At 40.1% G+C, this 13,839-nt stretch overlaps 1 protein-coding gene across 1 annotated transcript; it reads right to left on the bottom strand.

The window, feature by feature from the left end:
* Positions 1-561: 561 nt before the first annotated feature.
* LOC118121275 (atrial natriuretic peptide receptor 2-like) lies at positions 562-12,710 on the bottom strand. The gene is made up of 22 exons (XM_035177037.2): positions 12,584-12,710; positions 12,177-12,309; positions 11,554-11,677; positions 10,979-11,083; positions 10,434-10,536; positions 9,448-9,593; positions 9,282-9,354; positions 8,200-8,344; positions 7,395-7,481; positions 7,165-7,308; positions 6,574-6,695; positions 6,082-6,217; positions 5,915-5,963; positions 5,723-5,830; positions 5,502-5,621; positions 5,283-5,376; positions 4,906-4,993; positions 4,625-4,764; positions 4,235-4,387; positions 3,336-3,434; positions 2,501-2,592; positions 562-1,736 (listed from the first exon to the last, which is right to left on the bottom strand). Exons 1-22 carry the CDS (start codon positions 12,708-12,710, stop codon positions 1,626-1,628), a joined length of 2,499 nt encoding a protein of 832 aa, XP_035032928.2. The 3' UTR covers positions 562-1,625.
* Positions 12,711-13,839: the final 1,129 nt, after the last annotated feature.

The raw sequence follows: 13,839 nt of genomic DNA on the forward strand, positions 1-13,839 counted from the left end.
AAATGATGAGACTAAATCCTCTTGGAGCCATCAATTACAAACCTGGATGCTGACCTAACAAAAAACTACCGTAAGTACCTTAAGCACTATAAATCATCAAAGAATAAAAAGTTTAATTTGAGATTGATGATAAATCTTTGGCTGTGTCCTTAGCATTTGACATGCTTATTGAAATATAAATCAAATTTGAAGAGTCTTATTCTGTTTAATATGGAGGCAAAGATGTCGAAAGATAGAAGAGTACTGCGATTTGATTAAAGAAATAAAGTAGTGTTTCACACACATTCTCAAAATACATGTTTAGTGTGATTTACGTTTGTGCACGAAACGTTTTTATACACACATGCAAAATTATTCTAGAGCTGCAAAATTTTATTACACATTCACAAAATGAATTTGAGATATAATATATATTACATATAATGAAAATATTTTCGAACATCATTTCATGAATTCAAAATATTATCCCTAATCCTTATTTAAAACCATACACTGCAGTTTTCATTCTTTATCCCTTCACATTTTGACTTACTTTTCCAAATAGTCCAAGGCAAAGCAAGTTTCACTGTATTTATTTTTGATATGATGTTTCTGTGAGTCAATCTGAAATTTGTAGATTCACACAAAACATTGATCTGTGAAGTATGAAGGGTGATGAAACACATGAGTGGCTAGTTATATAATAGGTGGGGGAAAGGCTTTCCAGCTTGCAAACCTTCACAAATGTAGATGCAGAACCGACATTTTAAATATTATTCTTCAATCTTTAGTCAGTTACATGTGTCAGGATGAACAACACCAAAATACCACACCGTGACATAATGAGGTGACTGCACAATATCTCTCTACTATTCTGTACATGTAAATATATAGTTACTCCAGAAGAATGAGCCAAATTATTACTTGGAAATAACTTTAATTTAAATGATATAATCACTAATATAGAACAACACAACAACACGTAAACAGCACTGCAAGGTATAAGAAATACTTAACACATAAAACTACAGAAAACTGTATGTTCTCATTCTACAAAATGTATGAGTAAGTGTTATGTGTCAAATCTAATCTGCATGTAACATTTTGATAATTCAAAACAGAATTTGAAGAAGAAGAAGATTTTGGTTTCAAATTATTTGTAAATCCATTTGAAGGAAAATCAACCGTTACAGAGCAGACACACGCACAGGTTCAACTAACAACTTTAACATTTTCTTTTACATTTCCAGGAGGCAACACTGACATTACATGCCATTATTAAGTTTGTTAATTGCACCTGGGTGTATTGTTAGATTCCAGTTGTTAGTAAAAATGTAGATTTTTCAGTAATGAAACATGACATTTTTAAACTTACTGTAGGAGAAATGTCTTTAGTTTCAGGCAGTGAATAATAAAATCCTTTAACAGTAATTCATCAGAAAACAGAAAAGTGCGTCAGACAGCAACCATGCTAATGAAGCTATATATATAATAGGGAAACACAATGAGGCACACTTTAACACTATCAACATGTGGTGTATTTACAGTGCAGTGTGACATCTACATTATGATTATTCTTAATCTTACATCTCATTATATCTACACCTTACCACTTTTCCTATTACCACATTTTAGACTCCAGAGCTTTAGTCACTAACTGGTACTGGGATGCCTCTGGACTCAGATGTTCTGCGCAGCGGGTCTGAGTAGTCGTTTCTCTTTGATTCGAGCCACCATGTTGTCATCTCCCCCTTGCCCTGTGGGGGGTCAAGATGAATGGAAGCAAGATAAAGTCATACTCAAATCAATTTTTAAGTAATAAAGCCATTAGTGTTTCATGAGGGAGGGGGGTTAGGGGTTAGTGCCAGCTGAGGCCACTTAGAGCCATGGCTGTTGGGACTGACAAGTAAACCCCTCCCCCATTATCACACTGGCACCACCCAACAATAAGAGCTCTTAGGTTACAGCGTGAATAGAAGCAAGTAGAACTGGATCCAACAATACTTCCCTGGAAGAGAGAGAGCAAACACCAGACACACCCCATCTGTTTTACCTCGGAGGGAAGATTTGAATTTCCTCTGATCTTTTCAAATCTCAGTTTCATCATCCTCCCGTTTTCCTCTGTTTCATAGGTGGTGCACCAATTTGTATCTGATATAATAGTGGCTTGAAAAAATAACCCAGATATACACAAATAAGGTGAAAGGTAAACAACAACAGTAAGTGTCAGCTCAAGGCATTGTGGATGTGTATGTACGCTCTTGAGATTTGTTTTCTAATGCAGTAAAATGTCCAGTCACTATGCAACAAACCCCGTGATCATGGACAGGAATGTGCTGAGCCTGAGCCTTTGTGCAGTTTGTTGTGTGGGGATGCACGAGTATACCAAGTACAGAAGTGCTACAGGAAGCTAAATATGCAGCATGTCGCCATGGATTTGTCAGCCCAGTCAGTGTAAATTCTTAATATCATTTAACACACTGACTTTACGAACACACACTGGAGCGTTTGATAATCTCACCTTCACGTCAAGTGTTCCTCTGCAGGTGAGAACGTAACCTTTGAGCGTGTGAAGCAGGTCAGCTGTGGCACCACTCACCTGGATCTTCAGAGCTATGGATATAATGTGATAGGGTAAAGTCATTCGAACAATATGAATGCACAGTGTCTTGGTGCATGTTACGTGCAACTTAATTCCTGTTTTTAAATTCTTTGCAAACCAACGTACACATTATGTAAGATGATCAAATCAGTGATATTTGAGACAATGTGCTGAAAAGTCATTAAATTAGATATAATTCCAAACATCTACGGTTGACCTATTTAGTATAAAACCGATCAATAAAAATGTCTATATGTTATAAAGCATTAAAGAAAAAAATGTATTCTCTATCTATTCATCCATTGTGTCACATTCTTGGAGTCATCTCATATTTCTTATACATGCCGACTTAAAAGCATGTTTGCAAAAGGTACAAGGCCAAATTACTATAATTGTCCTTACATAACTCTCTGGGCTTTGGGTACACTTTATCCCATATAAGAACATTTATCTTTAAAGTTCGGACTTTTGCTGTTTCACGTCTGATATCCCACCAGCGTATTTCAGTCTTCTATGTTATAACTCCATTGTGTTGTGAGCATACACCAACAACACTAAGACTAACTTTACTCCACCTTTGAAGCCAATTAAACTCTATAATCAGCACTAGAAAACATTAACAGAGCAGAATTAGTTCATACAGATTTACACCTCGTACAGTAAAATTGAAAAATACTTCCATGAACCTGACATTTGTCTATGATTGAATCGGCTCCACTTTGAGACTTGGATTGTGTGTTTTACTCCTCATCACCTTCACTAGTTGATTCCATGCGTGATGCCGTGTTGACAGTGTCCCCGAAGAGGCAGTAGCGTGGCATTTTGGTGCCGACCACTCCGGCCACCACAGGTCCTGTCGGGATAAACAGCAGTAAGTGTAAACAAGCAGCTGGCTGATGACACTTAGTGCACTGTATGACATAATCATGAATATGGATATGAGGTTATTAAAAGGGGGCATACACTCAATGTTGGTTACTTATACATATAGGAGTCTATAAATACAACTACACAAAGGTGTCAAATCAAATATTGTGAGCATTGTTTTTAAAAAGTCAAGGCCCAGAAAATGTAAGATTGTAATGTTGCAACATTAAATGGGGAGCTGATCCAAGCAGAATCTGTTGGGGAAAATAAAGTGGTGTGAGTACTCAGAGGAGTTTTCTGGTGACAAAGGAACACTATCTAGTTCGAAGACGTCTATTTAAAAAAACAAAAACAGGCATCATATAAAATTTGATCTGCACAGCGATTGGAGACCCATAAAGATGGTTCCAGTCCTCATAAAACATTTCTTTGCTACAGGCATGTTCTTGTAAAACGATACTGAATGTTAGGACTTGGGTCAGATGTAATTAGCCACGTGATGCTGTAAACATTCCTCTGTTCCATTTCTTACTCAATCTATCTGACAATGTAAACTTAATACACAAAACTATAACAATTTATGCTGCATTTACACTCACTCTGCAACCTTTGAACCCTGTAAATTTGTGAATGTATCCTTAGAAAACCATATTAAGTTAACCTCTGGTAAAATAGTGCACAACAGGTCATCCTCTTTCCATTGCGATGTAGAATATTCTGATATGTTATGTCCCAAATGAAATGGAAGTTTCAGTGAGGCTGGATACAATGAGATGGTCACAGTACCTGAGTGGATGCCGGCACGGATCTTTAGCTGCGTGTTGGGCTTGTGGGGAATCTTGAAGTTGTGGCAGACGCTGACAAGATCCAAGGCCATGCTGGCAATCTCCCCAGCATGATTGATGCCATTTTCTTGGGGGACCCCAGACACCACCATGTCTGTACAATCAGCCGTCATTCCATGATAAGAGACAATACAGGAAGAGGGAGAGGTTCACTGATAATGAAATAGCAAAACAAAACATTCAGATTCTCTTTAGTATAAAAATCATTCATGTTGCCATTCGTTCACTTATGTTTCACTTTTTTGATTAATTCCATCGTTGACTCTTTGACTTTTTTATTGTTCAATGTATATTGTTTATCATTTTGCAGAAGTAATCTCAACATACTCACAAGCATCGCCTATTGTCTCCACTTTGTAAACATCGTAATTGTCAATAATGTCGTCGAAGGTGGTGTAGAGCTGGTTGAGGAAGTCCACGACCTGGTAGGGAGTGCTGGAACCAGACAGCTGGGTGAATCCAACAATGTCGCTGTCATAGGGTGGAAGCAACAAAATGTTAATCATCTCCAATTTATCAACTTTTATGTACTAAATAATTAAGAAACTGAACGTCTAACTGCATAAATGTCCATTTACAAAAATCTAACAGCCTGATGAGATGAACACAAACCTGAAGTAGACAGTGGCGTTGGAGAAGGTCTGAGCCTCTGCTGTCCGACCTTGACGGAGGTCATCAGCAACCGGTTTTGGTAACATACCTGCACACAAATAGAATTTGTTAAAGTATAGCTGTGTTTGTGCGAAAACATTCCTTGAAAGTGTTTTGTCTCTAGAGCAGTGGATGGGAAAGGAGATGCAACCTCTGCACCACTAGATGACAGTAGAAACAGCTGAGTTCATCTGATTTATAGTTTGTCTTGTGATATATATATAATCTTGTTGTAACAGATCAGCGAGACAAATTCATCAAACCTGAATAACATTATTCTGCTTGGAAGGAATCATTGGGCCTCCTGCACATCACAGCTTACAGTAATCCTGACTCACTGTATAACAATTGATCCGTCCTCTGCTTCTCTTGAAGAAGGTCCTGTGTCCTCTCTGCCACTATGGCCTCCAGATGTTTGCTGTACTTCTCCATCTGCAGTTAAACAACTCTGTCAGTGTCTGAAACAAACATGAGTCCAGATGACAGCAAAGCTTTCCCTCCTATATATACTTTCCATCCCTTGTATGTTATTTGACCATAATTCAGAGGGTTGTTACCAGGTTCATCATCATGTCCACTGGGCTGACTTTGTGTGGGTTCATCTTGTCCAGCATCTTCCTCACATGCTCGAATGTGGGCCTCAGGGTGATGTTTTGAGACCAGCACCTCTTTATAAGCTGCTCCAGAAAAGACAGAAAGACCTTCTGACATCATGTTTTTTTGGCATTATTAAAAAATACTAAGTACTCCGCATCTATAGCTATAATTATTATATTACCTCACAGTAATTTCCTTGACTGGGACAGTCAGTATCTGCCTTTCCTGATTTGAGTTCAGGCAGAGGGGGGCGCCACATGATATCCATCTTAATGCCCTCAGTCTGCTCCTGTTGGAGAGGACTGCTGGTTACATAGTAGAGATCAAAAGGACGCTGAAGCTTGTAATCTGCAGAGAGGCCCGTCATACTCACTGAAATGAGGTCAGAGCGAGTCGCAATCTCCACCAGAATCATGGAGTAGCTGCGGAGACGAGGGAAACGTAGAGAAGGGATACCATGTGTGTAAACAACTCTACATCTTTAATCCAACTACGTCCAAATATAACTCTCTCGTTCACTGCTTGTCCATTCAAACCCACCTATAGATGTCTGCTGCTGGTGTTATACTGGAGCTGCTGCCCAGCAGGACCTCTGGAGCGCAGTAGATACGGTTTATATCCCCACAGTTGAAGCCGGCCTCAAAGTCCTCCTTTCTGTATGCTGTGAGCCCATAATCTGGATCCAAACACAGGAAAGTATAGAGCACAGTGATGCAGGATGCTGTTTAATAACATGGCTGACGTGTAGGATGAGACAGAGTGGTGCAATGACTCCTGAGAGGAGATGATTCTGTTCGTAGTTAAACTGTGTATGTTGAGCGACTTTATCACAAATGAAACAAAATTAAAGTTCAGTCAAGAAAGACTTTCCTCCAGTCTCCTGATCGAAGTGTGTAACTGCTCTAAACAGAATAAAAATAACACTTATCTATCTTAACTTGGAACACAAATCTAAGAACGTCTGAACCTTTTGCACCCCAGACTCAGACTGTGATTTAAAAACAACCTTGATATACCGTATGTTTTGAATACCTGAGATTTTGCACACCCAGCGATCATCAATGATGCAGTTTCTGGAGTGAAGTCTCCCGTGAAACACCTTGTGCTGGTGGAGGTAAGACATCCCGCGGGCGATATCGGTGGCAAACGACAGCCTGTATGGTGAAACAGTCTCATATATAATTGTATGTATGAAGCGTTTCTTTTGCAATCAAAGGTAAAAGTCAGAACATGTTGTGAATACATATACACATGTGCATAGATTCATTAAAACCCTTGGGTCTTCCACATCCACAACACTATGGTACAATTAACTATTTCTCATCATTTATATTTCTTTGCATTATGGACTGTTGAGCCTGATTGAGTCTGTGTGACTTTATAAATATTGGGTGTAATATTGAGTCTAGGGTGGAGCTCTTCCTCATTGCCAAATTAAAGAACTGATGCAAAAGCATTTCCCTAAGTTTCATTTAGCATTGTCATTGTGTGTCATTACAAAATCTCTCATGTTTAGAAAGCAATGACTAAACCATGATCCTCAGCTTTCAGGCGTTAGCTTTAGTGTTACAGTTACTACTCATAGTAATGAATATGACTTAGGGTTAGTTATAGTTTTCTGACCTGAAGCCCCAGTTGATGGGGATGTCGTCATTCAGCAGGACGTCAGACATGCTTCCTTTGGGGCAGTGCTCCGTGATGATGCACACATAAGGAACCTCGATGGAACCACCGATGAACTTGCACAGATTGGGGTGGTCCAGTTGTCTAACGATCATGAAGAATCAAATGTATGAGCTTAAATAAAACCTACAACCTCTCTCATTCAAATCTCTGTGAAGGAGTTTCCTCACCTGACCTCTTTCACCTCCCTCCTGATGGTTTTCGACAGGGTGAAGTGTTTCTTCTGGAGGTTTTTCACCGCCACCGTCCTCCCATCGCTGCAAGACAGTTACTGTACAGTCATCAACTCAAACCTAAATACCAACAGTGGGTTCAGAAAGCATTCAGACACTTTACCCCCACCCTTCATACTCCAGGATAACAAAGTGACACCATAGGTATTCAGACCCTTATCTATGACGATTGAAATTTAGCTCAGGCGCTTCCCATTTCTCTTCTACACTCTCCCAGCTCCACACGGGATCTCATGGGCTTCAGCCAGAGGGACCATCAGGTTCTTGCTTCACCACGTTCTCAGTCTGGCTGGGTGGGCAGCTCTAGAAGAGTTTAGGAATTATAGAGGCATACAGGCAGTTCCTTTGAACTCATGGCTTGGTTTTTGCTCTTACAGTATATACATTGTCAGGTGGACTGTATTCAAGAAGTAGTCGAAATTGATGTAGGAAAATGGGAGGCCCATGAGCTAAATGTCCAGTGTCATAGCAAAGGTTCTGAATATTTACTTGTTTGTCTATGAGATTTTTGCTTTTTAGTAAAAGGCTGCAACATGCTGCAGAATGCGCTGTTAATACAGAATATGAAAGAAACATTTAATTTTATTCATTTTCGTTTGTTTAGTACGTTTAGTAGTAACCAGATTGTTAAGAGTGTTTAAACAAGACATTTAGAATTAATACATTTGACCTCTGTCAGTTGAATAGTAGCAGTGGAATCATGAATATTTATTGTATACAGGTAAATAAAAATATTTCTCACTATATGCCTAGCTGGATGATGCCTTGTTTGAAGGAGTTACTGACTCCGGTGCACACGGTCACGTCAGTAGTTTGACTGATGGTGGAGTAACTCTTGACGTGCTGCAGGCTGGTGGTGCTGCCGTTGCCTATCCAGCACACTCTACCTGCAGAGGTCAGACAGTCAAGTATCACGTTAGACATGGACACAGTTCACTGGTAGGGTTAGGGTTAGGGTTAGGGGTTAGGGTTAGAAGAAAATAACTCAGCTGGGAGGAATTTTACTAATGAAATATAAAAGTGCTTGCATTTGACGAAATATGGTTTGTTGGAGGGTTAAGAATTCATTCAATCAAATTCATCGAAGGACAACCCAAACCCCACATCGAAGGAGCCTAACCCTAACCCTTAACCGTAAACATAACCCTTACTCTACAACCCAAACCCCACATCGAAGGACACTAACCCTACAACCCAAACCCCACCTCGAAGGACCCTAACCCCTAACCCTAACCCTACAACCCAAACCCCACCTCGAAGGACCCTAACCCCTAACCCTAACCCTACAACCCATACCCCACATCGAAGGACCCTAACCCTAACCCCTAACCCTACAACCCAAACCCCACCTCGAAGGACCCTAACCCCTAACCCTAACCCTACAACCCAAACCCCACATCGAAGGACCCTAACCCTAACCCTAACCCTACAACCCAAACCCCACATCGAAGGACCCTAACCCCTAACCCTACAACCCAAACCCCACATCGAAGGACCCTAACCCTAACCCCTAACCCTACAACCCAAACCCCACATCGAAGGACCCTAACCCTAACCATAACAATAACCCAAACCTTAAAACGTTAGTTACTCTTAATTATCTTGAAATTTGAAAATGCAACTGACAGTAAAGCAGCTGCAAATATGGCACATGACATAAAGGATGTATCAATAATACTTAAAGATTACTGGCAGACACGCTTATTTTCCATTTCAGTAAAGTTAATGTGAAAGTCTTGAAAGGAAGGGAGCTTGACTTTCATCAAATGTCGACTTTCTGTGTAAATATATCTGGAAATGGTGTCATTATAAACTTCATTTTACCGAATATGATGTTTTTGTAGTTGATGATCCAGCTTTCATCCCAAAACATCTTTTGTTTCTGGTACTGAAGCCACTGCAGGGAAGAAAATTCAGAAACCCCTAAGCATATAAAACATCTCCTGTGTGTGTTTGTGTGTTTTTGTGAACATGTGTTGCACCGACTCACCACCATGGTCAGGATGAAGCCGCTGCTGAAGAGGGCGACCGGGAGCCCGATGGCTATTTTGATTGCGATGGACATGGGGCAGATGCCGCAGTCTGCAGGACAGTTCAGACAGGTTTCCTCCAGCTCGCAGACGTCATCCCCACAAACTTAAACAGTCAGACAGTTTACATGTTAGGTTTACCACCCACTGCGTTCAGTAGTGGAGGACATAACCACATCTTTTACTCGTATTATCACACAGTAAAAAGAAACTTGGTCCCAAAAGTCCTGCATTCAAATTCCAGTTAAGTTAAAATACAAAAGAATCAAAGAACATTATGCATAATGGCTCGTTCCGGAACATTATATATACTATAATTGTATAATAATTATTGATGCAGTGACATGTTGCAGCTAATGTGGAGCAGATTTATAGAAAGTAAAAATTCCTGGGATCAATAAAGATTTATATTACCCATAATAACACATTGTAATGTATGTGATGAATTTATTTTGTATAGCCCTGTGATACACTGGTGAACTGTAAAGGTTGAACCCCGCCTCTTAACCAATGTCAGCTAGGATTGGCTCCAGCTCCCCGACAACCCATGAAGGATTAGCAGGATAAGTAAAGTACAGCACTTGAGTAAATATACTTAGTCACTTTCCACCACTGACAGACACACATTCACTGATACCTAAAGAGATAAATAAAGTATGTGTAATAAAGTAAGTCTGTTGTAACTTTCCTTCAGGCAGACGGTTGTCTGGGTTATCTGTGTTTCTGCCAGCAAGTACAGATCTAAGTTTCTTATTGCCAATCAGCTGATAGTAGCTGCTGTAGTAGTTGTTTTGAACCAACTATTCTACTGCAAGGTCAAATACAAGTTCGCTTGGCCCATAATGTTTCTTGATACAACAACTTATCTATGTAATACTATGTGTCACAGACAGACATTTGTTTTGTATTGTGGTCATACCGTATGTGTTAGCAGTGGCACACTGACCTTGGGCACTGACTACAAGCACTTTGGACTCCAGCGCTGCGTGCATCTGTCCTATTTTTATATGAGCAATGACTGAGGTGACTCCCACATGGATCAGCACCACCTAAATGACAAAATACACAGTGTAGTTGAACTGTGGAAGAGTCTGGTTGTATATTAATCAAAAGTCTTGCTTGCCAATACAAGCTACAGGGGATTAAAAGTAGCAAGATGATAATATTTTAAAAAACAATGTACATATAGAATAAACACTTAAATACACTTAAGTAGAAATGAATAGAAACAATCATAAAACAACCCCTGCTGTAGTATATGTGTTATTATATGAGCTGATTGTCCTTTTAGAGACTGTTCTGTCAGATTTAAACCACGCACAAAAACAAATTTGTATTAAACATGAATCCAGTTTTGCTTTTACTCTGTAGTTACCTCTGCCTATATGCATCTACTAACTTGATGTGGATCTGTGAGAAATACTACACATGTTCTCAACACATGTTAGAAATGATCAATTCTCTCAAATAATTTAGTTTGGCTCTGCTCACTTTTGAAGTCCAGTATTTCTGGGACATCTTTCCTGCTTGGGATACAGTGTGAGTCACTATTTTGCCATCGTCAGGGATCCACGGGCCACAGATTCCACCTTGTTTCTGTGAAGAGGGAGAACAACAGCTGAGGAGAGGCTGTTCCAAAATGTGCTCTCTGAGGAGTGCCTGCTGACCTGGACACGCTGGTATGCTTTTATTTTGATTTGAAGACCATTAAATCTTCAATTATTGTGCAGTTTGGACTAGAGCACTAGAAGTCTAAATATTTTACAGCTCTTCAAGAAAAAGCTTTTCTGCAAATTAGATAATTCATGTTTTTATGCCTCTGTGTCAACAATAGCCAGTCGCCGGAGGCATTATGTTTTCATCTGTCTGTCCTTTGACCGCCTGTCACATTCTTGATTGGGGTGGTACAAATGTTCAATTACAGATAACACAATAGCTCAACAGTAAGCTCAAACAAGATCATATTGGCTGGCTGTGATGTTTTATTATACTAAGAGCAGAAGATGATGACAGGGTGTGTTGGAGTGTGGAGGTGAAGTCTCACTGCTCTGATGGGTGACACCAACCATGAGGCCCAGAGGGCAGGAGTGGATGTTGGCGTGATACACGCAGCAGTTCATTTCGTTGGCGTTGTTCCAGTTTGCCGGGCAGTCGTGTTCATGACAGAACCTCTTTGCCTCTGACGCATCACTAGACGTGAGGATGGATGGTTAGACAAACACATTCATTCATCTCTCCAGGATGATATTTACCGATGGAAGCTCAAACAAAAACCAGGAGCTCATCCAGTTTTTAATTGAACTTAACACGATAATGAAACAAATGTTTGCTTCTGTGTCTGTATTTGTAGTTAATTTAGTCACTCACGTTTCCTCTCAGATTATTACACACAAACACAAACGTTCAACAGTTATCGTGGAGGTGAGTATTTATACAGTGCTTATCTAGGTAATGCACTTTACATCACAAACCAGATTCTTACACACGATCACAAAAAAAACGTTTAAAGTTTTAACTGAATTAACGACTGAGCCATAGGAGGACAGATGTGTTCAAAACAATGTGTGTGTGTGTGTGTGTGTGTGTGTGTGTGTGTGTGTGTGTGTGTGTGTGTGTGTGTGTGTGTGTGTGTGTGTGTGTGTGTGTGTGTGTGTGGGCAGGCGTACAGGAGTTTATGTAACACACTCACCTAAACTGGAAGATCTTGTTCCTGACTGCGTATTGGTAGAAGGAATCTGAGGCCGTCACTGTGTATGAGACGTTGAACTCCTCCCCATTGGTTACCTTCTCCGGTGGACGCTGCACCCAGGCCATCTCCAGACCTGTGAGCACACACATGCACATCACCTGGACGTACTCAAACAGAGCGAGCACACACGCAACAAGGGATACTGTTTGCACATGCATTGTATGTTTTTCACAAGCACCTATACAATGTGGAGCCCCACCTCTTAAGTCACTGTAATTAATTCTGCACAAATGTTGTCTCACTTCCTTTTCAGCTGGGAGCAGGAAAACATCAGATTTTACAGTTTCACTTGTAGCGACACACAAAACACACACAAACAAGCAAATCAATGCATAACGCAGACTTACCACCACAGTTAATCATGTTGTAATCATTTGGACTGTTGATCGGCCAGCAGTCGTACTCTGTGTTGTCCAGGTCGTGCCAGCCATTTACTCCCTGCAGGTTCAGAGCAGCATTTATTGTATTTTTCATGTCTGCACATGAAATATGAAAAAGGCTTTTTTGTGTAAAGTGTTTTGTCAGTTTGTCAAGGTTGGTCAAGCCAAATTAAACACACAACTCTGCAGAGCTTTGTTGGTCTGGAGCCAAAATGACAAAAAGTAAAATCAAACAGCAGCAACATTAACAACACAAGTAAAACACTGTGGTAGATATATCTTACAAGTAAAAATCTCAATATTATTATTTCATTCAGCAAAAAAAACACACTGATCATATACAATCTTTGGTAATCTAGGAAATCAGCCCTACAAGAAAAGGGCAATACACTGAAAAAACTCCACAAGATCACATGCCCACAGCAGCAAGTGTTTCTGACAAGGCAACAAAGCAAGAGGGGTTCTACAGCAAAAAATAAAAATGTGATTTCTATTAGCTCTATTTAAACAGTTGTTTAATCCATCCTCTGTTGTATCAAGTCAAATTTCATATCACATCATAGAGCATTGTATTAAAAAGTTAAATTGCTCAAGGATCCTCTCTAGAAATAAAAGCTGCTGTGGTGTTAAACGAATAAAAAAATGATAAATGGAGAACTTACCAACAGGAAACACAGGTAGAGGGATGCTGCTATCCGAAAAGCCATGAGGAGGTTTGCTGCTGTGGCCTGACCTGCTGTTAACTGACCGACTAGGTGAATGACCACATCTCCCCCTCTGAGTGTGTGTGTGTGTGTGTGTGTGTGTGCGTGTGTGTGTGCTTGTTCCTTGAGACCCCTCTCCCTTCACCCTTGTCCCTAATTGTCCAATCAGTAGAAGAGGCTCTCCAATCACAGACTGATTGTGTCCCCTTCACTGTCCTACAGGTCAGAGTTGGCCCCAGGTCTCTGCTGCACCTGAACTGACCATTGCTCTGTTAGGGTTATGGTTAGGCTATGTTAAGTTCTGTACTTCAATCATACCAACCAGGGTAATGGCCTATTTAAATGGGTCACCTTTTAATGGTGTCGTATCCCCTTCACAAATGCGTCAGTGTTGTGATTTTTCGGCCAGATGTTTTCAAAATGGACTTTTGTCCAATTTTAAGTCACATTTATTGATTACGGCCGTTTTTTAACTACTACGAGGATTTTATTCATTGAACATCTTAAGTTATCAGAGAA

The sequence above is a fragment of the Hippoglossus stenolepis genome, chromosome 14 (assembly GCF_022539355.2).
Source record: "Hippoglossus stenolepis isolate QCI-W04-F060 chromosome 14, HSTE1.2, whole genome shotgun sequence".
NCBI lineage: Eukaryota > Metazoa > Chordata > Actinopteri > Pleuronectiformes > Pleuronectidae > Hippoglossus > Hippoglossus stenolepis.

Coding starts and splice junctions, on each gene's coding strand:
- LOC118121275 (XM_035177037.2), bottom strand. CDS start 12,710: ATGAAAAATACAATAAATGCTGCTCTGAACCTGCAGGGAGTAAATGGC. Junction 11,678..12,176: donor AACAAGATCTTCCAGTTTAG/GTGAGTGTGTTA, acceptor CCTCACGTCTAG/TGATGCGTCAGAGGCAAAGA. Junction 8,345..9,281: donor CTACAAAAACATCATATTCG/GTAAAATGAAGT, acceptor TGACCTCTGCAG/GTAGAGTGTGCTGGATAGGC.